The sequence below is a fragment of the Tiliqua scincoides genome, chromosome 3 (genome assembly GCF_035046505.1).
Source record: "Tiliqua scincoides isolate rTilSci1 chromosome 3, rTilSci1.hap2, whole genome shotgun sequence".
NCBI lineage: Eukaryota > Metazoa > Chordata > Lepidosauria > Squamata > Scincidae > Tiliqua > Tiliqua scincoides.
In genome coordinates this window covers 143655113-143683076 of record NC_089823.1, presented here as the reverse complement: position 1 = coordinate 143683076, position 27964 = coordinate 143655113, and the positions used below count along the sequence as shown (strand labels likewise).

The 27964-nt window shown below is 42.3% G+C and overlaps 1 protein-coding gene across 1 annotated transcript; it reads right to left on the bottom strand.

The window, feature by feature from the left end:
• On the bottom strand, window positions 1-27544 carry MMRN2 (multimerin 2). The gene is made up of 7 exons (XM_066622000.1): window positions 27020-27544; window positions 13629-13751; window positions 11393-11499; window positions 9593-9667; window positions 7231-7383; window positions 4805-6691; window positions 1-2707 (listed from the first exon to the last, which is right to left on the bottom strand). The coding sequence occupies exons 1-7, from the start codon at window positions 27265-27267 to the stop codon at window positions 2325-2327; spliced, it is 2976 nt and encodes a 991-aa protein (XP_066478097.1). The 5' UTR covers window positions 27268-27544; the 3' UTR covers window positions 1-2324.
• Between the last annotated feature and the right edge of the window lie 420 nt (window positions 27545-27964).

The window sequence follows — 27964 nt, the reverse complement described above, 5'->3', positions numbered from 1 at the left end:
TTTATCAAAAACAAGAATAGTTTAATTTTGTCAAAGTACATGTTGATAAAGTTAAAAATTGATCATCATAAAAGCTAGGAGTTATCTTTATGCATTGTTGGAAATGAATTGGAATAATAGTTCACTAGAATTTATAGTGTTAAAAATCCCCAGATATCTGTTTTAGAAGTGATCGTTTTGATGTCAGTTTTCAATGTCTGCATGGAACTTAGGATAAACAGCAATCCTATAGACACTTTCCTGGGAGTAAGCCCTACTGAACGCAGTGGGACTTACTTCTGAGTAGTCATGCATAGGATTATGCTGAAAAGGGCAACAACATCCTGTAGGAATTTATGATTCTTGTGCTTCAATTTGCATGGCAAACTACAGCCCGGGTTATGGAGGATTGACCATGGATATGTACACCGGGTCGTATTTACCGCAGACACTCGCCTATAAGTTGACTCCACAGTTAAGTCAAGGGCAGGTTTTGAGCCAACAATCATGGAATTTTCTATGACCCTCGGATAAGTTTGGGGTTAAACTTAGGGGGGTGTCTGACTATAGTTTTGTCTGATTTTACCCCAGGCCAGATCCTGAAAAATAACCTACCACTGTTACCTAAGAACTGTAGTCTCTAATTTATTGAAAACATAATAAAAGATCATAAGATACATTTTTATTCTTTTTTAAATGCTGGTCTTCACCACCTTTTTGTAAACACTGTCAGAGTAAGTGCACTGTAAACAACATACCAATAAAACAGTGGTTCCCAACCTGGTATTCATGTACTCCCAGGGACACTCAACAGGACCTGTAGGGGTACTTGAAAAAGAATGGAATAATGGCAGAAAAAGGCAGGTCGTTCTCCAGAATGCTTTGCAGGGCCAGCAAGGCAGAAAGGAAGGTCGCTAGTTGACTGTGAAAGCCCCACCAATAGTTAGTTTTTGGTCATCAATTCATGTATGCACTAGTGATTGAAAACCAGCTCAGTAAAAAAGCTGAAACATAATATAGAAAGTGATCAATCAGCCAGAATATCTCAGCACACTTCTGGTGCAAAACAGTGCAAAGGCAGAGTCTTCTGTTCTTCAAACAGATGAAAAGAGGAGATGAGGGCTTGTCTTACTAATTACAAACATTTTGCTAATAGGAAGGGTACAGTTTATGGAAATGGGCTGCCAAGGGATATGCAAGCAAAAAAGGTTGAACCATGAATCAAATCCACCTTTAATGTGTCTGGTGTGTTAAGCCAGAAACTTTACATACAACACACAACCCTTAACACATAACTGGGAGTGTGCAATTCAATTCACAGCAGAGAGATGCAGCTGCATATATTTGCAGCCCTTTTTACTCAGAAGTAGACCCACTGCTTTCCATGGGTGGTGTTCTGAAGTAATGGTGCACTGAATTGTAGCCTGGGAAGGAGGGTCCCATCCTGGTGTTTCCAAAAACAGACCTGCTTTGCAAGCATTTGCCAAGCAGAACCAGAACCAGGCTGCAGCAGAAGGAAGGAGATTAAAAGGTGAACTTTGGCTGGAATTTCCCAGTTGCCGTAGAAAGGATCTCTGCCCTGCCTGCCTGCTGCTTGAGAAACCTGGCGCCTGCCTGTCTGCCACTTGAGAAACCAAACTGTTCAGAGTGGAAAGGTTCTGCCCTCTGATTGACCCAGAGATCAGGCGAAGTGAGAATTGGAGCTTGATTACTTGGCAAAAATTTCACATACTATACGTGAGTATCTATGGTATGTCAGTATGCATTTAGGCATTGTTGCATCATTACATCACACTTTATGTGGAACATACACATTCATTTCTAAAGTACGATGTGAAAAGCAACTAGCCATCAGCCCCTCCTATGTGATCTATTCATATTTTAATGGGGGGGGGGATAAGCAAGCATGCTGTTCCTTTACATAAGCCCCTTCCCTGTGCTGGACTGTCTTTTTTTAAAAAAACAACTTTTATTGGGAATAGTTTTCTTGGAAAACTAGTTTTTCCATTAGGAACTACTGTTGGAGTGTTGCTCATTCTGCATTAAGAGAAGTGTTAAGAGCGGTTAAGAGGGAAGGTAGCATTTTTTAGCCTGGGGAAGGGTAATCAAATCAAAGATACGATCAAGCACTAGAATCTGACTCTTAAGTTCTTTTTAGCACTTAGAAGAAATACAGTACATTTCATTCCCCGTCCTTCATGCTGTGCAACACTGGTAGGCTACTGAAATCTAAGCAACACTTAGACAAATAAAGGACAGAACTACATTAAAAAGCACTCACAGCAAAAGTCATACTGTCATCTATTAGACTATTTGCTGTGCTTATGAGACACTGACATTTTTTTTTAAGTTTTGAATATCAGAAATACAGCCATGCTCATCCCAGCTGGATTCTGCTTCACTGCAGCGCCCTGCACCAGTTCAAACCACATGTGCTCACCTTTTTTTAGCTCCACTAGTGCGAAAGTAGTCATGAAGCTTCCAGTTGCTGCTAACTTATTACTTATTAGTGTCATTCTGTGCCCATTGCTAAAAACCAGTTCTCCCAGAGAAAGTGGTCCAAGAGTAAACTCTGTGCTGACAGCTACCATATAAACACCAGTATGAGGAGATTTGAAATAGCCATGTTCAGGAAAGTATCCTCCTCCATAATTAAGGTATGTTGCATTGTGATTCAGTGCTCCCTCACTTCCTTCTGGATGCCTCATGTAAAATGCCACAGATAAGTCTAGATGGGAAAAGAAAACAGTTACATTTTCATTACAAATATTGAAAGATTGAAACTTTTTCATTATGTTTACAAGAAAAAAAGTTTATATATAGCATATTTGATGCTATAAGGTCCCTGTGACACTACTTGTCACTAAGGATTTTAAATATGACAGGGAAGAAGAGACAAAATGGATCATGCATCTATAATTAACACATCCCTATTGCAATGTACACCGAAAATGTTTCACTTGTTTGGGTGCCAGTAGCTCGAGGTGCTACTGACCACCTTGGAAGTTTCTACAGGTTTCAAAGTGGCTTGTCATATGGTGTAACACAGTGTTTCTCAAATTGGGTTGGGACCCACCAGGTGGGTCACGAGCCAATTTCAGGTGGGTCCCCATTGATTTCAATGTGTATTTTATTTTTGATATTAGTCTTGATGCCACCATGGTAGGTGACTGCATTTGGGAAACAGTTACAGATCTGTAGGTATGCTTTAAACAATGACAGTCGATAGGGCTTACTCCCAGATAAGTGTGGATATGATTACAGCCTTTGGGATGTTTGGTGATTTTTTTTTTTTTAAAAACAGATCAGCAACTGCTTGGGAGGGTTAGGAGGGATCTTCTTTATTTTAAATAATTTTTTGAACTTATACTTATTGTAAACTTTACTTGGTCTGATTTTGTCATATGGAGATATTAAACATTTTCCTGCTTGATGATATCACTTCTTTTAGTAATGTCACTAAAAGAAGTCTCCATAGCAGCATAATAATAATTAATAATAAATGGTCACCTGACCTGAAAGACTTTTTAAAATGCAGAAAAACCACCAGCAACAGCCATTAGAAGAGAAACTGTGCTGGAGTGAAGAGGAACAGTTCCCCCGCCGCCCACTAAATATAAGAGATCTGCTGCTTTAAAGGTGTTTCTTTGCTCAGTTGGGCAACTGCTATACTGTAGGTGGAGGGGGGGGGGTGTTGGAAGCTGAACAAGAAACTGTTCTTGTTGAAGCAAGCTTCCATATTTAGTCCCTCCCCTCCAACCAAATAATGTTCCAGCTACCAAATGTTTGAGAAAGTCTTCTGAGTTATATCACAGAAGGAGAAGATGGATAAGGACTTTCCTGCCAGCAGAGGGTGCTGCAATACATTAGGCAAAGCACAATAATTGTGAAAAATTCTGCCGAGTTGGTCCATTAGAAGAAAAAATCCACAGTCCAGATAGGGTAACAAAATATAAAACAATGAGCTTTTGAATTTTTTTTTTTAATGAGCTACAGAATTTTTCATCTAGCAGATGGTAAGCAAAAGGATGGGGGGGGGGGGTGAGAGAAAAAAGAAGAGGCATGTTGCAAGAGTTTCTTTCCTGATCTCTGTGTTGGCAAGAAGATGCGAGTTTCAAGTTAGCACTGGAGGCTGGGCCGAATTTGCTTACTGAATATTATTACAGTATATGTAAGGTTCGACTGTGGTTTACTTCTTTTGTCTCAGCAGCCAGATGTATGTAAACTGTCACACCTTTCAGAAATTAGAATTTGATTCAAGACTGCAGGAAAGACTGCAGTGGTCAGAAATTGAGTCTAAAATCTCTTGTTTGCCATTGAACCAGACCTGAACCCCTAAACTCAAAAAATAACCAGAACACCAGAAGTGGTTCACAATTGCACCATTAAGTATATACTCCTGGTTTTTATCCTCGTGTATGTGTTTCCTTTGCAAATCTTTTTTAAAAAAATTCAGTTAAATTAAGTTACATATTTATTATATCCACAGTAAGTCAGGAAGTTTTGATATGTTACATAAACCAATTCAGAATTGGTCAGAGTCTCTGAACTAGTTACTGAACCACTTCTTAGAATTAGTGTCTGAACTGGAGAATTAAAAAATCCACTGAAAAACTTGAAGTGCCCCTAAATCTAAACTAAAAATTATAGTTTATAGTTTTATGTGTATTTTGTAGCTGATGTATTTTATTTTTTAGTTATTTTAATTGGTTGTTAGCTGCCTTGGGTCCCCTTCAGGGAGAAAAGCAGAGTAAATATTGAATGAATGAATGAACAAATCCATTTTTTAAAAAGTTCTTCAACTCACTGACTAGAAGAGACCTACCTGTATCCAGACTTTCTGTCGGTATCTTGTGTCTTCCATTTAAAGTACCTCCTCTATGGTCATTAGCCTCTTTCTTGTCTCTCATGTTGTGCTTTTCCTGAACTTTAAGCTGCTTCCTCATCTTTCTGCTCAGCATTGATTGAATCTTTGTAACATCCAAGCTTGTGTTTGCAGCAGCTAAGTCTTTGATGCTTCCAAACAGCTTTTGAAAGATCTGCAAGTGCTCTTCCAGGCTGCGTTGGGTTGATGTGATGCCTTCTTTCAAATTCTCCACTGAAATGCCAAGTGGTTCCACTAAGCCGACTACAGTGTAATTACAGCAGAAACTGGCACGCTCCCATTGTGATTCATATTTCTTCATCTCTCTGCTGAGATGTCCAATCTCCTTCTTTAGAGTCATGATATCGTGATATGTTGGGTTATCCATGATGTCCTCCATGACAGCTTCATGATTTGGTTCCATGTGTTCCACACTACTGTGTTGGGAACTGGTCTCTTGCACTGTGTCTTCTATTTGCTTTTCAAGAACAGGAAGTTTAGGAAGCTTATGGGCATTGGGGTGGTTCTCACAATTCATCTCTAAATAGTGAATTTTCTTTGTCAGAGATTCCAGTGTAATATTTTGCTCCTTGATGACCTCCTGAAATTGATGTATGGATGATATTAAGGTGCTGGGGTCTTCTTCAGACAAGGAATCCATAATTTCTTCTCCAAGCAAGGTCACTAGTGCTGTCTCATGTCTCATTGCATCATCCAAAAGAGAATTAAAAGAGCTGTTGAGATACTTGATGTTCCAAAGCATCTTCTCATCAGCTTTTTCCAGGTTGTCAATATTCTTAGACGAAGTGTTGGTATGTCTCTTAAGAAGAGAGACACTGCCTTCCAGCTGTCGACTCTGTTCCTGTTGGAAATCTAGAGACTGAAGTATATGGGGTAAAGCTGTTGCAAGGTCTTTTATTTCATTCCTGAGGTCCTTTAAATGTGCCTCAAATTGCTTTATTTCATCTCTGGTTATCTGGGTAATGTTTGCTTGCTCTTCTGTATCAAATTCTGAAGATGGTTTCTCACAATGGCATGCTTTCATAGAACTCTGCAGATCCCAAAGCCTCTCTTCAATATTTGCAAGAGTACCATTGAGGGCTACTATCTTCCTTTCCAGATCTTCCTCAATTTCCTCTGTTATAAGACTCTTCTCCATTAAAGCCATTCTAAGCTCCTCTATTTCAAGCTTTGTGCTGGCTCTCATGTCCTTAATTATATTGTTTAAATTGTTAATATCTTTAAAGGCCTCATCAGACTCCTCAAAAAGATCCTTTAGCTCTTGTGCATGATTTTCTAGTGTTTGGTTGAGGAACTCAATGTCTTTTTCAGTAAATTTCTCACGTGGGTTGCCAAATTCTAGTGGGAATGCTGCAAAGTTTCTGGTCACAGCTTCAAGCTTGTCTCTAAGCTTCTCTTGCTCTTGTCTCATATCTGTTATGCTGTTGTTTAAGGCTAACAAAACAGAGTGTTGTATCTTATGGTACCTCTTGAGCTTCATGTCTGTGTCTGCTTTGATCATGGTGAGATTGTAGTGTATGGCTGCCTGCTGAAGGTGTAAATGATTGTCTGCTTCTCTCTTCATTTGGTCCACTCTCAGTATGTTTTCTTGAACTTTGGATTCAAACTTGGTTCCCAGCTCCTGGAAATCTTTCTTGGGCACGGTGCTTTCTTGGAATTTCTCAATGCTTTTCCGATTAGCTTCAACATTCTGTGAAAGATTTTTCAGGATGATGACAAAGCCCTGCAGACTTTTACTGAAGTTTGCCAAGACAGGGTTAAAATGTACATTTAAGAAACTCTCCATGTGAGGAAAGAGCATTTGCTGGAAGAGTTGTTCTGGTATTTCTAAAACACAACATAAAAGGAGAACAATGCAAGATAATGCAAATATTTACTGAATTAGAATTATAACCCACCCAGTGCCAAAGTATCTGTTCACATAACAAGAGTAAGCACCAGAATAAAAGTACTAGCAAAGCAGCATAAAACATAATATTCCCATCCTTTGCTACTCGTAATTTAACCTTGAGCCTCAAAGACCACCCCAAACAGTTGGTCTCCTATCACTGACAGGAGTGGTAAACAGAAACATATTTTTAAATGGCCAGCACGTTTCAAGTCCCTACAGCTTCTTTCTTAGGAAACTACAATTATATACAAGCTCTTTTTTACAAAAATGTAAAATCCATTGGATGTAACATGGAGTATTTGCATAGTTGTGAAAACACTGACTGATTAGATTTTGTGTTGTGAATGTGTTTTTTTGTTCATTTTTCATAGAGTCTAAATATGAATCCAGGTTCTCCAATGGCCCAGTCATATCAAGCACATTTGATTGCATGTCACTGATATATGCCCATGTTTCTGAGAGTGTGTGGTCTCACCTGTACGGTTGAGGTTCAGTTCCATTCTTGTACTGCTAATGTTATAATGAAGCATCTTCTGTAAGTCTCCCAAATTGCTTGTTGCCTGATGAATATCATTCTGCAGATCCTTCAGCAATGCTTCATGGCTCTGGTGGTCTTCTAGAATGTCTCCTAGTTCCAGCAATGGAGATGTGGAAAATCACAACAATTTTTTTTTAAGTTTAGAAAGGAAACAAACCAAACTTGAACATTTAGTTCAGAGAGATTTCTCAATGAACGGAACCCAAACCTAAAATCTCTTAGTTACCTTGAACCTGAATCAACCCACTATTCACCAAACACAGTACCACCAGTTTGGAATAAGTGGTTCAACTGGCATTCAGCTTTCAATTGTATGATTAATGGTTTATTGTCATGTATTTTGTTAACCTTTTCTCAAACGCAAGAATAAGCAGCTTAAAAATTATACATTTTTAAAGTCATCAATATATCATTTGCTGTATTATCAATGTACATGACAATTTCTGCAGAGTGAAAGAACAGAACCCTGTCATAATACCTGAACCAGTTACAAAACTAGAGCATTATATTACTCTACTATAACACTATAGTGTTATGTTATAGAGTTATAACACTATAGTGTTATAGTACTAATGAGCCAGAATGGAATTCAAATGTTTAAAGGTTCAACTCCCCAATTCAAGCATTTCTCAGTTTTGAAAATGAATGAGAAGGTCCTAGAACAGGCTCTAGAAGGCCATGGATCTTTGCAAACAACTGGAGGTCACCCATCTCCAGCTTTAGCTGCCTGCTCCTTTCTCCTTCTCTCTACTATCACCACCACCAGGATTATTTCTCCTATGACTCAAAGATCTAGGAGGGAGGCAGAGGCAGCCTTGTTGCTCTGATTTCCTTCTACTCATGGAATCAAAGTCAAAGTGCATGTTTTCACACAGAAAACAGTCTTAATTTCAGTCCCTAGCTTTCCTGGTTTAAAAGACTTTATGGCAAGAGGGCTAAGAAGGACCTACCTGAGCTTTGAAGACATTTGGTCTGAGTCCATGCAAGGCAGTTGCTTTTAGCCATACACATTGCAGCATCTGCAGCAGTGGGCAAGTACACTAAGGGTCTGATCCTGCCGCTGCAGCCCAGCACCAACGCTGGGTGTTACAAATGTGCTGTACGGCACGTTTGCACCACCCACAGAGTAAACAGTGCCAGTGGGGAGGCTTGTGCCACCCCGTCGGCACTGAGGAGGAACTCCCAGGTGCTTGTAAAGCAGTTAAGGTGGTGTGGGGTTGTGGGGAGGGTGACAAGAGGGCTGGCAGAGGTGTTCCTGGGCACAGTGAGGGCTGAACGGGGTGAGACTGGCAAGATCTATCCACCATGTTGGGTTTGGAAGCTGACATGGGGCTTCTCAAGTCTGCATCAGCAATTTAGCTACTGCAAACTTGAGAAGCCCCATTACGGGGACTGGGGCTTCACTTGGGGTAAGTGGATGATTATCCCCTTCCCCCAAGGAGATCTTCCCTGGCCCCACAGGGTATAGCAGTGGTCATTCCAGCACTGCTGTATCTTGTGGAATCAGGAAACTTAGGATTGGATTGTAAATCAGGTTCCCCTCCATTAGTCTAACAGAAATCCACTGTTATGTGGCTCCACTGCCCTAGAATTGTGTCCCAGTTGCCATTCCACCTGGCTGCAGTAGAAGAAGAAATCAGACTGTGATTTTATTTTTGTAAGCTGCTCTGAGGGCTTTGAAATAGGAATACAGGATTTAAAAAAAACCCAAATAAGGAAACAAATACTAAAGTTTATGATGACACAGGAATCTTTCTTGTGTCTTCTTCCCTATACTCCCATGGTACTATTTGGATTCAGGAACCACGTGGGCCGAGCCAATGATGTAACTCCTTATCATCCAAGGAAAGGTGACAATTGAGTGGTAGACGTCCATGGCATTAGTCCCAATCATATGCAAAAATAGGATTCCTGGGATTTGCAGAATATTTTTTAAGAATTCAGAGGAATTTCTTTTGGGGGGAACACTTTTAATGGGAAATTGATGATTCTGTGAAAGCTGGTATCATTGGCTCTACTACTTTTAGTAAAACTAATCATAGTTTTAGAGGGATTGTTATTGCTGATTTTACTTTATCATGGACTGCTTCGAACTAGGAAAGCAGTATAGAAATGATAAATTATTATTATTCAGGAGGCCCTTTTAGCATAAATAGGCTTTCTACCTTGCAAAACTGTTCCATCAAATAGTAGTAAGTAATAAAATCATACAGAAAAGAAACAAACACAAGATACAATTAGAAGCAGGGTCCAGGCACATTATTCTAATTCTGGAACAATGTATTAAATTTAAACCTACTTTGGCTTGCAAATGCTTCTTTTTCTTCCTCCCAGCTGCCTGGCTGATTGGTGGACACAGGAAGGAAATTAGGCTCTGCAAATGGAGTTTTGTATATCAGTGTTTTTTCATAGCCTTGCTTATCGCAGCTGAACATGGACATGAACACACGCACACTTTTCATTAGGTACAGAGCTTGATTTGTTAAAGCATTGCAAAAATTAATCTGCCCTTTCTGCTAGGCACACCAATGTGTAACATTGTTATCGTTTATAGACCACAAATTATAAATAGTACTTGCTCTTTGTGTTGGGCTTTCTGGGTATTCAGTAAAAACCAGAAACTTCAGGTGGGCATTGGGGGTTTCTAGCATTGCCTGATAAAACCTAGAAAGTACCATACATGGCAGAAAGAACTAGGAACTATAGCTTATACATATACTGCAAAATAAGAGCATCTGTTCATGGCTGCTTGGGTTGGATACCCATTATCAACTGTTAATGTACAAATCTAGAGCAGTGTTTCTCAATGTTTGTCCCCCACGGTACCACTTTGCATGGCCCACCTATTGGAAAATACCACTGGAAATAACTGGTGATGATGTCATAGTTTCTTCCAGATTGGGAGGCCAGATGCAATGCAACCAACACCAGTAAGAGGTCCAGGATGGCCAGGAGGGCTTTTTTTAAGCACACAAAAAGGATGTGCTGGAGCTCTGCTCACTGAGCAGAGATTCCTACTGCTGTTTGTCATGTTGCATTGCTAGTCTTGCTGCCAGATGACGGGGTATGGCAGCAGTGGTACACCACTTCAAGTACCACCAGTAGCACGAGTACCAGAAATTGAGAAACACTGATCTAGAGCACATGTTGTTGCTCAGCCAACAAAGGAAGCAAAGTAGGAACAAACCCACACAGGTCAAAAAGGACAAGAGTAAGGGTCTCAAACAAGTAGCCTTTGAGTCATCTGCCTCCTGGACAATTTGCTGCCCAATAATGGGCTGCAAGTGGTGTTGTACCTGCTTTACAACACCAGGAGGCTTGGCTGGACCAAACCGAACATTTAACAAAAGGGAAGAGGAAGGAGATAGGCTATAATATCATAGGAGCTGGGCTGTAACTTGGTGGCAGAGCACATGCTTTGTATGCAGAAGATCCCAGGTCCAATTCCAGGTAAGACTGGGAATGCCAGTCAATGTATATGGTACTAACCTAAATGGAGCAATGATCTGACTGGCAGCCCAATCCTAACTAGCACCGGCACAGCAGGTTCAAGCAGCCCATGCCGTATTATGTGCTGGTTAGGAGCAGGCTGGACATCGACTTGGGGTAAGGGAACATTTGTCCCCTTACCCCTTGTAAAGCCCCAGTCTGCCCAATGGGGTTTCTTGAATCTGTGCCAGCTAAATAATTGGCACAAGTTTGAGAAGTCCATGTTGGGGGGAAAAGCTCGGTAAGGAGGCACAGGATACAGCATAAGCCTGCTTTACTGATCCTGTCCCCTTCTGGGCTTGTTTGCCCTCCCCCTGCCTCCCCTCCCCTTCTTCCCTCCCCCCCAAACCTCTTGACATAGACTTTACCTCCTCCAGTGGCTGCAGGTCTGAATCTGGAACCAGCAGGGTGGCATAGGCCTTCCCCTGGCGCAGCTCACTCCTGAGTCATCACAAATGTACTTTACAGCACATTTGCAAAACTCTAGGCCAGCACAGCACCTGCTGTGCCAGCTGAGCACAAGGTTAAGATTGTGCTCTCAATATGAGGCAGCTTTATGTGCCCATCATTACAACATATTCCACGTTTGTTTGCTCCAGGCATTTCTTACCATGATTTTCACAGTTCTTGCCAGTATAGCCTGGACAGCACTTCCAATGCAAAAAGTTTCGGACTTCTTGTTTTACCTTGTAGACTGGCTTCAAGGCTGCTCTGTACCTAGAGGACAAAACAACAATGAAACCTTCAGGAACAACAGGTCAGCAAAGTCTCGAATGTGAGTATATTGCCGCTCTGACATCTTGATAAAGGAATATGCCAACCTGTCATATAAGAATGAGCAGAAATCTTTGGCTAAAAGCCAAAGTTAGCCAAATCAGGTCTGGAATTTAAAGAAATACTGGCACACCCTGAAAATACACATGTGGCATATGAGATGTTGCCACTATATTTGAATGTGAAGGCTTTAGGCCTGTCAGTATCACTTGATTGCTTCAGCTGGCATAAAATATACAACTTCACATGCTATAAAATACTAACTACTACTGTATGTCAGTTGATTGCTTGCTGTCTGATACTAAGCATTGCTACATATCTATCTATCTATCTATCTATCTATCTATCTATCTATCTATCTATCTATCTATCTATCTATCTATCATATTTCTACCCTGGGCCCAACAATCAAATACTTCAAATATCAAAGTCAAACAGCAAAGAGTAAAGAACAGGGAAGTGTTATGCAGGTGATAGAAAAGAAATCTCGCCTTCTTGGGCCAGGGGCTTTTTTGAAGTTGGCCTTTTGGCTCAGCTCAGGAGCTACACAGCAACCTGGAATCAAAGGCTTGTAGTTTGCCTTGAGCCAGACTCTTCTACCCACAGCTGAAGAGCTTCCTCTGACAAGTCCCAGGCCCAAGAAGGCCAGATTTCTTTTATATCACCTGCATAAAGCTTCCCTGTTCTTTTTGCTGTTTGACTTTGATATTTTATTTAAACATCTCATAGGTTCTGGGACAACACATCACATTTTATTTCTGAAATCCCTGAAACAATTGTAGACTTCAATGAAGTGTCATTGCATGTTCTGATTGAGGTCCTTGGCTCTGCTGCTAAATTTTGTTTTGGACCAAATTTGGTAGCAACTTAAATTTTTGATCATTCAACTCAGCACTAGTAAAAATCTAAAGCGTACATTGAGCTGGTCAAGTCTGACCACTATCTCACTTAGCAAGAACTGACTTTTCATTGATGTTGAACAGAAGTTGTGAGCACAATCAAGTGACTCAGTCTGGAAAACATACACAATCCATACTCCTTTTTTGTCACACTCTCTTGTATGTGTTTTTAATAATTACCAAAAAAATTACATATTGTGAACAAGATTTGCTTATTATATGCAATGAATTTCTTGGGCACTGATGTGAAAATTAAAGAGGGCAAGTTGAGGCAGTGGTGTAGCTAATGATCGTGTAGCTCGGTGCCAAGCTCAAATTGTTGCCCTGGAAGTGATGTCACACCTGGGCTTTTTAAAAAGTGAAAATTGGAACCCACCTGCTCGCCCCAGCAGCTCACCACTCACTTGCTCTGTTGCCTCCCCCCCCCCAGTCAGTGGCATAGCTAAGGCATCTATCTGCTGCCTGGGGTCAAAGAAGATTTTGTAGCTCCCCCTCCATGACAAAATCAAATTTAATTAATTAAGTAAATAAATAAAAAGTTATTGGTTCCATGCTGTATCATAATAACATCTCACCGGCACTCAGAAAAATCAGTCTCTTAGGTCAGTTCTGAGTTAAGCAAATCCACTTTCTGTTCCATAAGGCAGTTGTGTTTTCATTTTCTGGTTAATTGGCCATAACTTTTCATAGAATACAAATGTTCCTGTGCAATTTGTTTCATTGCATTCCACATTAACTTATCTTTCCAATGATATCTAACATGATGGTATTATTCATATATACCAAGATTTTCACAATTTTGGTCACTAGGGTCAAGCTCAGCTTGTTCCCCCCTAAAGCTTGATGCCCAGTGCACCTGCTACCCCCTGCATCCCCTTAGCTACTCCACTGAGTTGAGGGATATCCATTCATGCTACACCTCCAGAACAATCCTATACATGTGAACTCGAAAGTTAAGCCCGACTGTGTTTCAATAGGTTGACTTCCAGTTAGTCAGTGTGCTAGTTAAGCAATCATATCATTGTTTCAGGAAATCCTACATACTACAATTCCCTTGATTCTTTTGGGGAAGCCATGGTATCTTAAGTGGTATGAAACCAGGATGCTCATAGTGTAAGCAAGGCTGTAAAGCTTTCATGAAATACTATTAAAAGGAAGGGCTGTCATACTTACATGATTTTCTGGCAATCTGGAGTCCCATTTGGGCAGGGTTGCTGTGACTTAATTATGTATTTCTCTGTGTTGCAAGCAGCTATGCGTGTGACCATCCGGGATCTCATGAAAGAGCACCAGTTTCTAAAAGAAAAAAAGGGAAACCGGGGTAGACAATATGAAACCAAATATTTTTTTACCTCTGTGTTTTGGTACTTTAATGAGTGCATAGCAGGCTGAAATCCACTATCACCATGCTGGGAAAAAGCCACCACCTCACTGTTAATTTTTAATCTGTTGCACAGGATGTCAAGTTTCCCTTTTTAAGTCTACCCCTAAAGGCACAAAAACCCTCTCCTTCTAAAGCTGCAGTCCTATCCACATCCAGCTCCATTGACTATATTGGGATTTACTTCTGAGTAGATATGCATAGGATTGGGCTCTAACAGCCCAATCCTGAGCTTGCCAGTGTCCACTGGAGCAGCAGTGCCCAAGTGGCTACCACTGTATCCAGCAGGCACTGTAAAACAGCCGGAGGTCTCCTCAGGGGAAGCAGACTTTCGTCCCTTTCCCTGGAGGAAATTTCCAAGCCCCGCAATGGGGCTTCCCAAGTCTGCACTGGCTGTTTTGCTGGTGAGACTCTGAGAGACTCCGACACAGAGTTCTGGATCCAGTGGAGCAAAGTTCTGCCAATCTTCCCCCACCTTCGTTCCGTCCTCTCCCTGCCCCCCCACCAGAGGCCGCACCACCTGACGGTTGCACTTACCCCTGATGGCAGCATGTCGTCTTCCTGCTGGCACTGGGCCTGACTGGTGCTGGCCTAGCACTGGCACTCCTTACGTTCCGGGTGCCATAAACATACTTTACAGCACCTAGTGCTAGGGCTCAGTGCCAGTGTTGGGCCGCTTTAGGACTGGGCCCTTAGTCATTCTAAAAACCTGTGGGTGAGCCAAATCTGTATAACATTGTCTCATCAGGGTTGCTAACTGTATTTTACTACCCCCCACAGAAGAATCATATTCTGTCAGATCATCATTATAGAAGTTCAGAAAGCCAGTAAATTCCAAATTTTGCCTAGTTCTACCATGATCCAAGAAATTGGGACTAATCAGGTTTCACTTGGGCACCGCTCCTTAAATGTCATATTCTGCTCTTTTTCTGCAACTATATCTCAGATTTGAATGTGGTTCCATCCTCCAGGTTTCACCTCCAAAGCAGCAGTTCTGCAATAGACCTTCCCAGTCTGCCTTGATGCCACCTGCACATCACTCATATTTTTGCAGTGTACCACTGGCAGCTTTACTTGTGTTATGCTTTGGTGTTTTGTTTTGTTTTTTTATAAACACAGGAAAGGTACTACTCATGTGCCTGTGCAAGATTGCAAAATGCCATGCAATAATTCCCCTCCCACCTGGTTCTATAAAAATTGTGGGAGCATAACTATGGCAAATCAGTCATCACAAACCATGGGGAGGGAATACTGTTCCCTTCACATTGTGTTAATATAAATAGTCCTTTCTCATAAAAAGGCAGGCAATAACAAAATAAAAAAAAATTTCACACAATGCCATCAACGTCATGTGGGAAACTTGGAAAGGTCAAGAGACTCTTCTGCTCTGCTGTTGAGTCAGCTTGGCATTGAAATAGGGTGGTATTTGTGCAGAGGTAGGGAAAGTTCCCCACCTAGAATGGCTGGACTTTGCTGCACTTTGATATCTCTGACTGAAACCAGAATCTCTGACAATTGCCATACATGGGAAAGTTTGAGTTGCTTTGGGGTTTGAGTGGTGGAGACAATGGGGACGTGCTTAAGACATGAGAGTGGAAGCTGAGGTCAGTCACACAGAGGAGGGGTTGCGGGGGAAGGAAGCTTAGCAACCAGCAGTGAGTGAAAAAAGAGCAACACAGAGTCTTGTGGCATCTTAAAGGCTGTTAATCAATTTATTGTCACAAAACTTTCATGGATTACAGTCTTATGACAAGATTATACAATAATAAATTGGTTAGTCTTTAAGGGGCCACAAGGCCCTTTGTTGTTTTTGCTGCAACGCATTAACATGGCTGTGACTCTCTCTCTCTCTCTCTCTCTCTCTTTCTCTCCTGAATTAATAAGAGAGGAAATGACTGAGAGAAGCACCAAACACAAGGTGGCCACCAAATTTAAACACTTTCACATCTCATGGATTCCTGCAATTAGCTCTCCCAATGAAAGAAATTATGCAAAAGCCAGGAATGAATGCATAGCTTGTGTTGCAAAGCAGATGGGGGAAGGGTGCCTGTCCAGGAATAGCATTGGAGATCAGCCAGGTTGGATTCTGGTTGAGGGCCTATCTGACTATGTTGACCACCCCCCCCCCCAAATAGCTGCAGCAATGATGGCACAAATTGGCAAAGAGCCTTGTGTTACTTCCGTGCCTCAGGATCTCAAAGAGATGCTTCCATTAGCTGATGGAGTGGTGGAGTTGCCATCTACCACTGCCAATAAATGTTTGGGCCCAGGGCCTCCAACAACCTTGTGCCAGCATTGTGCACCCCTGCTCATGCTTGCAAATCTGGGGAGCCATAGTTGTATTTGCCAGGATGGATGGAATGAGGAGTATGCCCTTACTGCCAGCTCCAGGTGTCACAAATGTGCCATAAGGCATGCCTGTGGAACTTGGCAAGTAGGGGCTGCTGGTGCTGCGTCCATGCCAGTCTGCACTGGGCCTCAGTGCTGGAAGTGGGCCCTGCAGGAGCAGCAGGCGGTACGTTTCACCTTCACCCAGCAGCGAGGTGTTTCGGGGTGTGGAGGAGGGCGGAAATTGGTGTAGGGGGGAAGATTGGGCCCAGGAAGGGGCGGAGAGGGCATCAGCCTCTGCTGCTGTATCCTGTCCTCAATCCTGGGTTGGGCAGCCCGACACAGGCATCCTCAACTTTCCACTCCCTACTTGTGGGCGCAGAGCCGAGGAGACCCATTGGTGCCATGGCAGCATTACCCAGGAAGAGGGCAAACATTAACTTCCCCCAAGGAGACCTCCGGCGCTAGCCTGGCACTTGTACAATCCAGCAGCAGGCATTTTGGCACCTGGATGCCGTGCTGGATAGGTTTGAGCTGCCTGCCATAGATGGCTGGGATTGGGCAAATAAAATGGGCAGGGGTGGGGATCCATGAGGAGATAGTGACAGAGCCACTGAAAGATGGTGGGCCAGAATTATTATTCCAATATATCTTGCAGATTGGATTGAGAAACACTGTAAGGCCATCTAGAGAACTGAGAACTGAACAGGGACGATGGGACTTCCAGCTCATTACTCAGTGTTTATAACTATAGTGTTACACCAGCTGTCTTAGATGTGCACTTAAAAAGGAGGAAAACATTTTTACTACCATGATCTCATGGCTAGGACAAGAATCCACCTGAACCTTCTAGCATTGGCTTTCTGCATTGCCATTAGGCTATTGTCCAGGCTTCAATGAGCATTCCTAGCTACTCCAGGTCTGAGTCACTATTGTGCAAATGACGACAGGCTGGGGTGCTGTGGCTTCACAGCATTTCTTAACTGCAAAATGTACTTGGAGCATCTTTTTGCAAAACGGGAAAGATTCTCTCAGGCAAAAGTCCAAAAGTGCCAATTCAGAAACATTACTGGAAGTGGGGGTTACAAGACGGCAAACCCAAATGGATGTTTGATTTTTGAGAGACGTCCAAGCCTTTCCCTCCACTAGCATAATGCAATTCTAATACGTGTTTCCACTTCTGAAAGCATCTTTGGTTCCTGCTCAAGTCACATTACCACCACCACAATGGAAGAACTCCAGCCAATTCAGAAGATGGCTTGCATTTCACTTTAATCTCTATATGATGGAAAAGCCCGCTGGAATAGCTCTGATGTTTGTTTCCTTACATTAACTGCATGTAGGCAAGTTCTAAACTACTGTTTGCATGATTTAAGATGATTTGTACTGTATATCCTTCTAAGTAAGTGGCAGGCATCATAGCTTGTTCGCGCTGTGACTTGCCAAAGACCAGCTGGGCAAATGACACCAATCTTTGGCCTCTGTTTGACAAAGCAGCTTATGGCTCAGGCTCAATAATAACAGTGTACAGTATACGAATATTTATGCTACAATCCTATACACAATTTCCTGGGAATAAGTCCGATTGAACACATGCATAGAATTGCACTATGAGAGATGTACAAAATTGAAAACAAAAACCTAAATTAAAAAACCTATCTGATGGAAGAGGACGAGGAGGAGGAAAAAGCCTGCAAGGCAAAGAATTCACCTGCTGGGGCCTCACTTCAAACTGTGCCCATCCCATTCCCCCCTTCATAGTGGCCACAGAAACATCAACTGGTTTGCAAGGAAGGAAAGCAAGCAAGCAAGGCTTATCCCCCCTGCCCTTTTTCTGTTGTAATGATTTTATTGTGACAAAGCTTTTATGATGATTATTTTTCTGTTGTTTTATTTGTATACTTCAACTGATGTCAGCTTTGGGGAGTGGGGAGGGGGGTTTCTTCTTTTTTTGTCATTATGGACAAAATTTCCATAATGAATGAATGAACAAATGAACGAATGAACAAACAAATAAATTAGCCTATGACGGGGTGCCCAAACCCCGGCCCGGGGGCCACTTGCGGCCCTCAAGGCCTCTCTATGTGGCCCTCAGGGAGCCCCTAGCCTCCAATGAGCCTCTGGCCCTCCAGAGATTTGTTGGAGCCCACACTGGCCTGATGCAACTGCTCTCAGCATGAGGGCAACTGTTTGGCCTCTCAAGTGAGCTGTGGGATGAGGGCTCCCTCCGCTGCTTGTTGTTTCACGTCTGTGATGCAGTAGTAGCAGGAAAGGAAAGGCCAGCCTTGCTTTGCGCAAGGCCTTTTGCAGGCCTTGAACTACTGCAAGACCTTCATTCATTCATATAAGTTCATCTTTAATATATTCATTTATCTAAATTTATTCAAATTTGAAATGTAAATTAATTTGGCCCCCTACACGGTGTCAGAGAGATGATGTGGCCCTCCTGCCAAAAACTGGACACCCCTGGCCTATGAGGATAAGGAAAGGAAAAGCTTGAGGCTAGGTGATCTTCACTTCAGATGACAAGTTCAAAATGGAGGTTGTGGGGCACTATTTAAAGATGAGATGGTATAGAACTATGGAAGTAGAGAGGGGCCATTTCACAGGTTAGGAGCAGAGAAAGAAACAGACCAAAGATTAATAGCAGATCAAGAAATCTTCAGCTTAGACAAGGACAGTACTAGATGATAGGATTTGAATACAAAGGACCAAAAAAGAGAGGGAACTCAAGAGAGACAATAAGAGGCCAGTGAATGTAGACACTTGGAAACCAAAAGAGAGAAGTGACACAGTGGGGGAACAGAAGCCAAAGCAGGGCAAAGAGGAGAGAAACCACAGGAAAAGGGCTTATTGTTTTCAGTGGGATGTGCGCCCAAGTAAGTGTGTATATGATTGCAGCCAAAGTTTAATAAAAGTGAGTGACTGAAAAGATCTGGCAGTGACCAGCAAAGTGGGAAGAAAAGAAAGGGAAGCTTTTTACATGGGCTCTGATGGTTACTTTTATCAGAGAGTTGGAGGTCATTCAAAGGAGAACTTGCATGCTTTACACAAACAACTGATAGAATGCTGGAATGAGACAACTGCACCACTCAAATGCAGGTGGAAGGTTACATTAAAATTTCCCTGCAAGTGGAAAACTAGCATAATAATGGCTAAAACGATCTTGATCCATTCACACATATCTTTATGCCATTCCCATTTCACTGATGAACCGGTTTTCAGCATTTTCATCCCAGACAGTGAGAGAAAAGGGCTTGATGAGAGCTGTAACCATTTCCAGTATGATCAAGCAAGACAAACAAAACAATTAAGACTAAGTAGAATATTCTTCCTCCCCAGAATAACAGCAATGGGGTTTGGATTGTCTTTTATTCCTTTTCTTTTATCTGCTGCCAAATCTTTGGTTTGTCCCTGCATCCTTCATTTGTCACCCAAGAAAGTTCCTCAGAAAAGGGAAGCTTAATGGCAAACCTGAAATAAATTTTGTTTTGTGACTTCTCATTTTCTCCGACTGATAGGAAGTTTCACAAAAAATACATCACTGATTTCAGTCGACTAATAGGAAATTATAGAGCAAGATCCATTTCTTTATGAAGCGCTGGTAACTTACAACATTTTTGTAATATTTCTGTTTACAAATATATAAACTGAGGGGGGAGGAGGATGCTTCTCAAGAAAACTCCCCTGTGGTGGTTCCCCAATTACTTTTGAAGGAATTTTTCCCAACAAAAGAAGGAAAAATGGAAGAAAAATGATCTTTTTTCTGGGTTTTTACATCTCTTGGGAAAGGACAAGGACCCAGCAGGACATTTAACCATTCCTGCTCATTGAAGAAGCACCTGGCTATTTGTCTGACAAATGGCCAGCAATGATCCTCTCTTAACACCATAATACTGAGGTATTCAATCTGTGCGTCCCGCCTCCCTGGTGAGGTGTGGCTAGCCTCCAGGGGCGTCGCCAGGCATCTCAGGGGGAGGGGCTGGGCTGGGCTGCTCTGCTCCACATGCTGCCTGCTGACTTGCTGCTTTTCTGCAGCTGTGAACGAGGTGGGTGGGCAGCGTGAACTATGTTCACCGTTCTGAGCTCCATGGACTAAGGGTGGTATAAAAATGTGAAAAATAAATAATAATGCCTTCACAAGAGCTAGAACAAATTAGGCAGCATGGTGAAACTGTGGGGATTCCTCAGAAACCACAAGAGGGAGAGTGTCGTGTTGAATGTACCTGAAGAACTATGCTGTTTTGCATGTTTAAAACATGTATCATCGGGATAAATCCCAAGACAGAAATGTCTTCAGGATGTGTTGACACTGACACAGTTCTAGCTTCTGAGTGTTTCAAGCAAAATCCATATAGGATTGGTCACCAGAGTGGGAGCACCTGTCACCACTGATGATGTGGTGGGTGGACTTGTAGAGCTCTTGTTCTGTGTTGATTAAGAGCATATACATACTGATTTTATTAAATAACTCTCATGGCTTCCTCCCAAGGATTCTGAGAATTGGAGAGAATGCTAAGAATTATCTGTTAGAGATCCCTAGCCACCCTTCACTGAGTGACCATTATAGCAGTTAAGTCTGTAATATAGATATGCCTGTAGATTATCTTTACATGTGAGGCTTAAATCCCTTCCAGTCTTCCTTGTCTGTTTATGTTGTCTGGTCATGGCTCATGCGAAGAAGAAAAAGCATGGCATATCATGAACATTCAGAGTTAATGAATACTCTGACCAATGTGCACTTCGCAGTTGCATTACGAAACAACTGAGCAAGAAACACTTTAAAATTTGTATTTGAAAATTCCCTTTATATGTCATTAAAATGCTTTTGTTGTCTGGCCTCTGAGATTTCAAACTCTAATAAGAACTCTCTTGTATCCGGTCATAGTCCCAAGCTGTCTTTCAGAGTCTTCTTGAGAGCTAGACTAAGCCAGCAGGAAATATAGGAAAACAGATTGAAAGCGTGCACTCTATATATAACAGACCCACAGACGTACACTGAACCACCTGTTGTGAGATTGCAGACACCAGTAGAAACACTGTATACAATAAATGACCTTGAATGGGAAAACCTCCAAAGATGAACTTTTATTTATAGTTGAGTGTTGTCTCCATCTGGTGACTGAATTGCTTCCTCTGAGTTGCCTGTGCCGCCCCACACTGGGAACTGCATCAGATGTGAGGCACTTAGTCCCAACAGGTCATTTCCCTGTTAGAAAATGTGCGAAAGCCACACTGAGACCATCGAACATGAATGAGTATAATGCATGTGTCTTTTCTAGTCCATGTAGGTATGCTGAGAGTTGATTGGCTATGGCATCTCTTTTTGAATAAAGAATCTCTTGTCCTTCTCTAGCTCTATTCTGGAGTTACTAGCTGTATGGAACATTGTGAACTTTGGACTGGGATGTGCATCCCCATTTGCATCAAACAGTTGAGGAGCCTTTGATGTGAATGTGCACCTGCATCTATACATATGTAAAAGCCTGCTTCCGTATTTGGACCACCTCTGTTGGACTGAGGTTTCAAAACATTACAAACAATGCTGTATATATATCACAGTGTCTCATTGTGTGCCAGTCTTGTATTATGATGCACATCAACCAAGGGTTTGGCCACTACTGTCTTTGGCAGACTGATACACGTTCAGGACTGTGATTGCAGGACTTCTCTGACATTGAAGAAGCCACGCTGGCATACTTCTAAACCAGTGGTTCCCAAACTGTGTGCTGTGGCTCCCTGGGGAGCTGTGGAATCCTCACAAAAAACCCATTACCTTATACAAAGAATAGGATTCTAGCAGTAATGGGGAGCTGCAGTCAATGGCCCAATAGGTCAAGGGAGCCCCCAGTTGAAAAAGTTTGGGAACCACTGCATTAAACACTTGGTTTCCCTGCCATAGCTGTAGGGAGCTGGAGAAAGAAACACAATTCATGTATTTGAAGTTAGCAGATTCTAGTCTCTCCATGTGAGCTTAAATTGATAGCACTGAGATGTGTCAGCTCCTCGAAGCACTTCAGAAGGTTCTAGCTCAAATGATCAATCATCATAATTTAGATGTCAACACTGCTAACTACCCTATTCATCATGCGGTGAGATAAGCAAGCATCACCAACTCAGAGTACCAATAGGTTTGATTTACAAAGCAACATATGCAGGAATGAGTGAAATATCACCTGTCTGATTCCTGTTTGTAGGGCTGATGCAGCTGTACATGGGCTGCCCCAGCACAAAGCAAACAAGTGCCCAGATCAGTGCTCAAATTCCACACAAGTACCCCTTTTTGTTTGTTTTGGTCTACACATCAATACATGTGTGTTCTGATGAGGAGGGGAGGCGGCTAGTCTCTGCCTGCTTGCTGGAGAGCAACTGGGGACAGGCTCACAACAGTTCCCATCCCAGTTCTACAGCAAGACAAGGACCCTTTGCCAAATGCTTTGGGGGGTGGCTAGTCTCTGCCAGTCTGTACTCAGTTGTATGGCTCAATAGTCTGTTCATTTATAAGGCAGCTTCGTGCGTTTGAAAAAGAAAAGAAAGTTCTTCCAAACACACAGCTTGCCTGTCTCTGAAAACATGAGCAGGTTTCTAGCACTGCAAAGATATATTTCACAGTTTGTGGATCCTACACAGAGTTGTACCATAGGAGGCACAAGGGCTGACTGGGAGAAAAGAATAAAGGAAGCCCTTTCCCTAACATTCTTAGTCAGGCTACACACTGGCGTTCCTGGAAGGGGAACAAAACACTAAGTTTCTTTAGGTACCTGGCCACTGGTGTAAAGTGGCCCCCTCCTCCTTGCTTTCAGAGCCAATCACAACTGCAAAAGCAAAAGCAATTATGGAACTCCCTACCAGGGGAATTAAGATTTGCCCCTCTCCCTCATGGTGTTTCAGTGAGGGCTCAAAACATTTTTGTCCCATCTGGCATTTGGGTGATGGGTTGTCTGCCTCCAGTGCCACTGTAGCAGTGCCTTGATTGTAAATAGTTTGCCCTCCTCCAAGTGGTTTCATTTATATGAGGGTCGCCCAGAAAGTAATGCACCACATTTTTTTTTCTCAGCCTACAGTAATGGTACGAATGCGAAACTTTAGATATACATTATTTGAATTTTCAGGAGTGCGCACACAAATTTTTGGTTTCTTCAGACAGATAGCATAGCTGCAGCAGTGTTTCAAAATGGCGTCTGTAAGTGATGTACGTTACAAGCAGCGTGTCGTCATTGAATTTCTCACTGCGGAGAAAGAAACTGTTGGGAACATTCACAAACGTTTGTGTACAGTTTATGGAGAATCTGCAGTCGACAGAAGTACGGTTAGTCGCTGGGCACAGAGGGTGAGGCCATTAGAAGGCGGTTCGGCAGAGCTCCAAGATTTGCAGTGTTCGGGGCGGCCATCCACGGCTGTCACACCTGATAAGACGCAGCTTGCTGATGTGCTCATTCGCGAGGACCGATGCATAACGACTAGGCAGTTGGCGCTGAAGTTGTCAATCAGCAAAGGAAGTGTGGATGCAATCATCCGTGCTCTTGATTACTCAAAAGTGTGTGCACGATGGGTTCCACGCTGTCTTACGGTGGACCACAAATCTCTCAGAAAAAAATTTCTTCTGAGCTGCTGAAACGTTTTGAAGACGAGGGGGAAGCGTTCTTGTCCAGGATTGTGACAGGTGATGAAACCTGGGTTCACCATTTTGAGCCCGAAACAAAACAACAGTCGATGGAATGGCGTCATCCTCAATATCCACAGAAGAAAAAATTCAAAGCAACTGCTTCCGCCAGTAAGGTCATGATCACTGTGTTTTGGGACTGTGAGGGCGTTATACTCATTGATGTGATGCCAAGAGGCAGCACCATTAATTCTGAAGCTTATGTGAAGACATTAACCAAACTCAAGAAGCGCTTCCAGCGACTTCGGCGCCATAACAACCCAGGTGAATGTTTGATTCAACATGATAACGCTCGGCCTCACACAAGTTTGAGGACTTCGGAACACATCACTAAACAGGGTTGGACTGTGTTACCCCATCCACCCTACAGCCCTGACCTAGCTCCCTCAGACTTCCACTTGTTTGGGCCATTAAAGGATGCCATTCGCAGAAGACATTTTGAGGATGACGAAGAGGTGATTCGCACAGTGCAGAAATGGCTTCGTGACCAGAACAAGGAGTGGTACCAACAGGGCATACATGCCCTTGTGTCTCGCTGGAGGAAGGCCATAGAACTGGACGGAGATTACATGGAAAAATAGGGAGTGTAGAAGAAACATCATTCTTTCTTGTGTGTAAGTTTCATTGTGTTCAATAAATAATTGTTGAAGAAAAAAAATGTGGTGCATTACTTTCTGGGCGACCGTCGTACTTTGTGATTTTTATTTATTGTTTTCATATATTGTATATTTTAGCAGAAATTCTAAGCTGCCTTGGGCACTTACTCTGGCAGAGGAAAGGCGGGGTAAAATTAATTAATTAATTAGCATCATTTACTAGAGGTCGCAGAATTTGATTTATCCTCGTCTAGTGGGATTGTAGTGTGAAGACTGAATAGTGTCGTGTGATAATAGAGTGAAGGGGAAGATAAAACATCTCCCATTCAACACATAGGAAGCATCCTATCTATTTTTCTCACCTATCTGACAATCCTCAGCACAGCAGTGGGCTAAAACTGGATTACCCTCAACTTGTGCCCAGGAATGCCAAGATGTGATATTGTTTCCTTTTTCTTTACATACATGTACACTACCTGGGATGCTGGCCTCTCCAACAGACCAGATGAGAAGAAGGTGCATTATGTGTGCACACACTGTGTTTCTGGGATCTGAAATGAGCGCTCTTGCTCTCACACAGAATCTCTGCATGACACCTCTCACCCAGTGATGGTAAGAGGGGTGAGCCAGGTCAACCACTGGCTGAGGGCCTTCCTAATATCTCAGTTTCAGTGGCAATGGTAGAGCCCAAGGGGGACACCATGGAGGGGCCACTGCAGAGTTTTGACCCAGTGTCGCCAACAACCTGGCTCCAGCACTGGTCTCCTCTGTCCTATATTTGGGATACTGAACACTAGGCAAGCATAAAGTAGGCACAAGGTTCAACATGGCTCATTACAGATGAGTCTCAACAGAACTGCACTCCAAACACAATATGAAGACAGATGCTAGATTCAGATATGACACAAATCATGTCTTGTTTAACTAAATTATTTTTTGTATGGCATCTGACATGAGCCTGCCCACAAACCATGATTTGTTGGTAGCTGAGAAACAAGGATCTGAAATTCCAGTCTGAAGGTGGATTGCAAACCACAAGTTGTGCTCACTATGGTTTCCAGTTAGGTATGAATTTACAGGACTTCTTACTTACACAGCAATCTACTTGAAATGGCTGTTGCACCAAAGAAATAGGAATTGTTCTGAAGCTGCTAAAACATGGAGATGAGAGGAAGTTTATGAATGTATGAAGCTCAGTCCTGAGTAGATGGGAAAAAAACTGAGTAGTAGAAAAAATATTCAAAAGCAACTCAGTTGCCATTTGTCTTATATTTTGGATTTGGACCCTGGTCTACCTGTTGCATATCTGGAAGCTCAAACTATGGTGTAGGTTCTTAACAATAGTTAGAACAAACTGTGATATCTTGGAACTTAGCCAAGAATCCTTTGTTTTTGAGAAGGCCAGTGAACCCTTTGTTTTTGAGAGGGCCAGTAAATTTGGCTAGACTTTCTCCCAAATCTCGGCTGGGAGATGCTCAGCTATGAGAATTGAGATTTTCAAAGAAAAAAGAATAAAACATTAGTAGCACTGAGCTGTGGATGAATAAACTGAGGTTGCTGGTGGTATTGGAATGCCTCTGCAGAAAGAGGTACTGCTATTAAACATTCATGAAACTTTGTACCAAGCTTTTACATCCTACCAGTTCAGGACCTACTTACATGTCCTGGACATCTTTAAAACATGTTGTCTTTGGAAACCTTGAAAGTACAGTAGACCCCTCTCACACAGGCTGTAATCTTATATATGTTTACCTGGGAGTAAGTCTGATTAAACCCAATGGGACTTGTTTCTGAGAAAACTGCAGTTTTCTTTCTTTTTAATATCTTAACAAGAAGCCTTCATTAAGTGCTTGTTTTCTTGGTGAGGGTAGTACTCTGTTATTTCTTCTACAGTTTTTCAGCCACTGTCTCTTCTTGAGATAACAGCCCATAAACTTGGAGGCCCAAGTTCAAAACCTAGCTTGGCTCAATCTACACAACCTCAAATAAACCTACCATGGAAATAACAATAACACAGTTGTTGTGAGAATGAATAAGAGTCCTGATAATGAGATCTCTTGCAGGCATTGGTCTTCAGTGTGCATGGGAACACTCCCTTACACCCAGATGGGCATCCCTCTGACTTTAGGTGGAAGGGATAACTCAGGGCACAGCAAGAGATACATACAGAGACCAGTGTTCTCCACTGAAGTGAATGGATAAGCCTGTCCATGACAATAACCATTTGTAAAATGTAGGCAAATATTTGTAAATGTTTACTATGTTTGCACATATTAGGCTCTTTTTTAAATAAAACAAAAACCAAGTAATTTATCTAAATCCATGTCACTATGAATACACATTTGCTATTTATTTGCTTCTAGTAGATTTCTGTAGAGTAACTAGGTGGAAAAAAATAAGGGACACGGCAGTGCTCTTGTATTTAAGGATGCAGGGGACAGTACAGTTCTGGGAAAATAACTATACGTCCTAGAAGAGATGTAGAATTTCCAGTTACCCTTCTAGAATGATGTCCTTTTAAGGAAGCACATGTGATTTGCTTGCAGTTCCAGTATTTAGACATCAGTACAAGGAAATGTCTTTTTGGCTTACTTACTTATTTCTGGGTTCTTGGTCTCCAGCTTCATAATCATCATCCATCTCAGGGAGACTGGGGAAAGCTTGATTCAGGGTCTCCTCTTGGATGAGCTCTCTTCCCTCAGGCAGGGAAGGCAATTGGAAGTCTGTTGATACCCTCTGATCTTCTGGTCTTTGCTTGTGATCATGATGTCCAGGATACCTTGTATGTGTCTCTGAATGCACCAATTTTATTGTTCCACAAAGGAGTAGAATTGTAGTTATCATTGCAAGTTCCTTTTAAGCTGCTTATACACGTCCCTGGATTGCAAATACAATCACTCCTAATATCCTCCTAGCAGTAGCACAATTCCTTAAGTCAAAACTTGGAAGGAGGAATGACTGTTAACAAAGAGCGGAAACTAAGCTTTCAACCCTCCTAGCTACTGTGGAAATGTCAGAGGTCATCAGACAACGTGGTGCGAGTTCCTGTGTGGGGCCCAAAAGACTTCAGTGGGGGAGATGGTAAAAAAAATATATATATATATTTTATACTCCATTCCAGGGGGGAAAAAGCTTTCTGGTTTTTGACTGGTTTCTGAAGCTATCAGCGGGTAGGAACACGGTCTTTTATCAGCTGCTGTCTTGCTGGGGTACAGGAAAAGGATGTTAGCTTTAATGAGAAGGCCAGGAAAAGAAAATACTGGATGATGGAGCACTAGCTTCCCAAGCTGTATCTTAGACATATGATTCAGTCGCATAATGTACTGATTATCCTGACTAAACAGCAGGGCTATGTGCCCTGGGCATCACACAGTGTGCAATCCTGACTAACTTTCCAGCACTGAGGTAAGGGCAATGCAGTTCTGAGGTAAGGGAGCAAACATTCCCTTACCTCGAGGAGACCTCCGTGACTGACACCCGAATGCAGGCTGCAGGATATGCCCCATTGACACTGCTGTGTCAGTGCTGGAAAGTTGGTTAG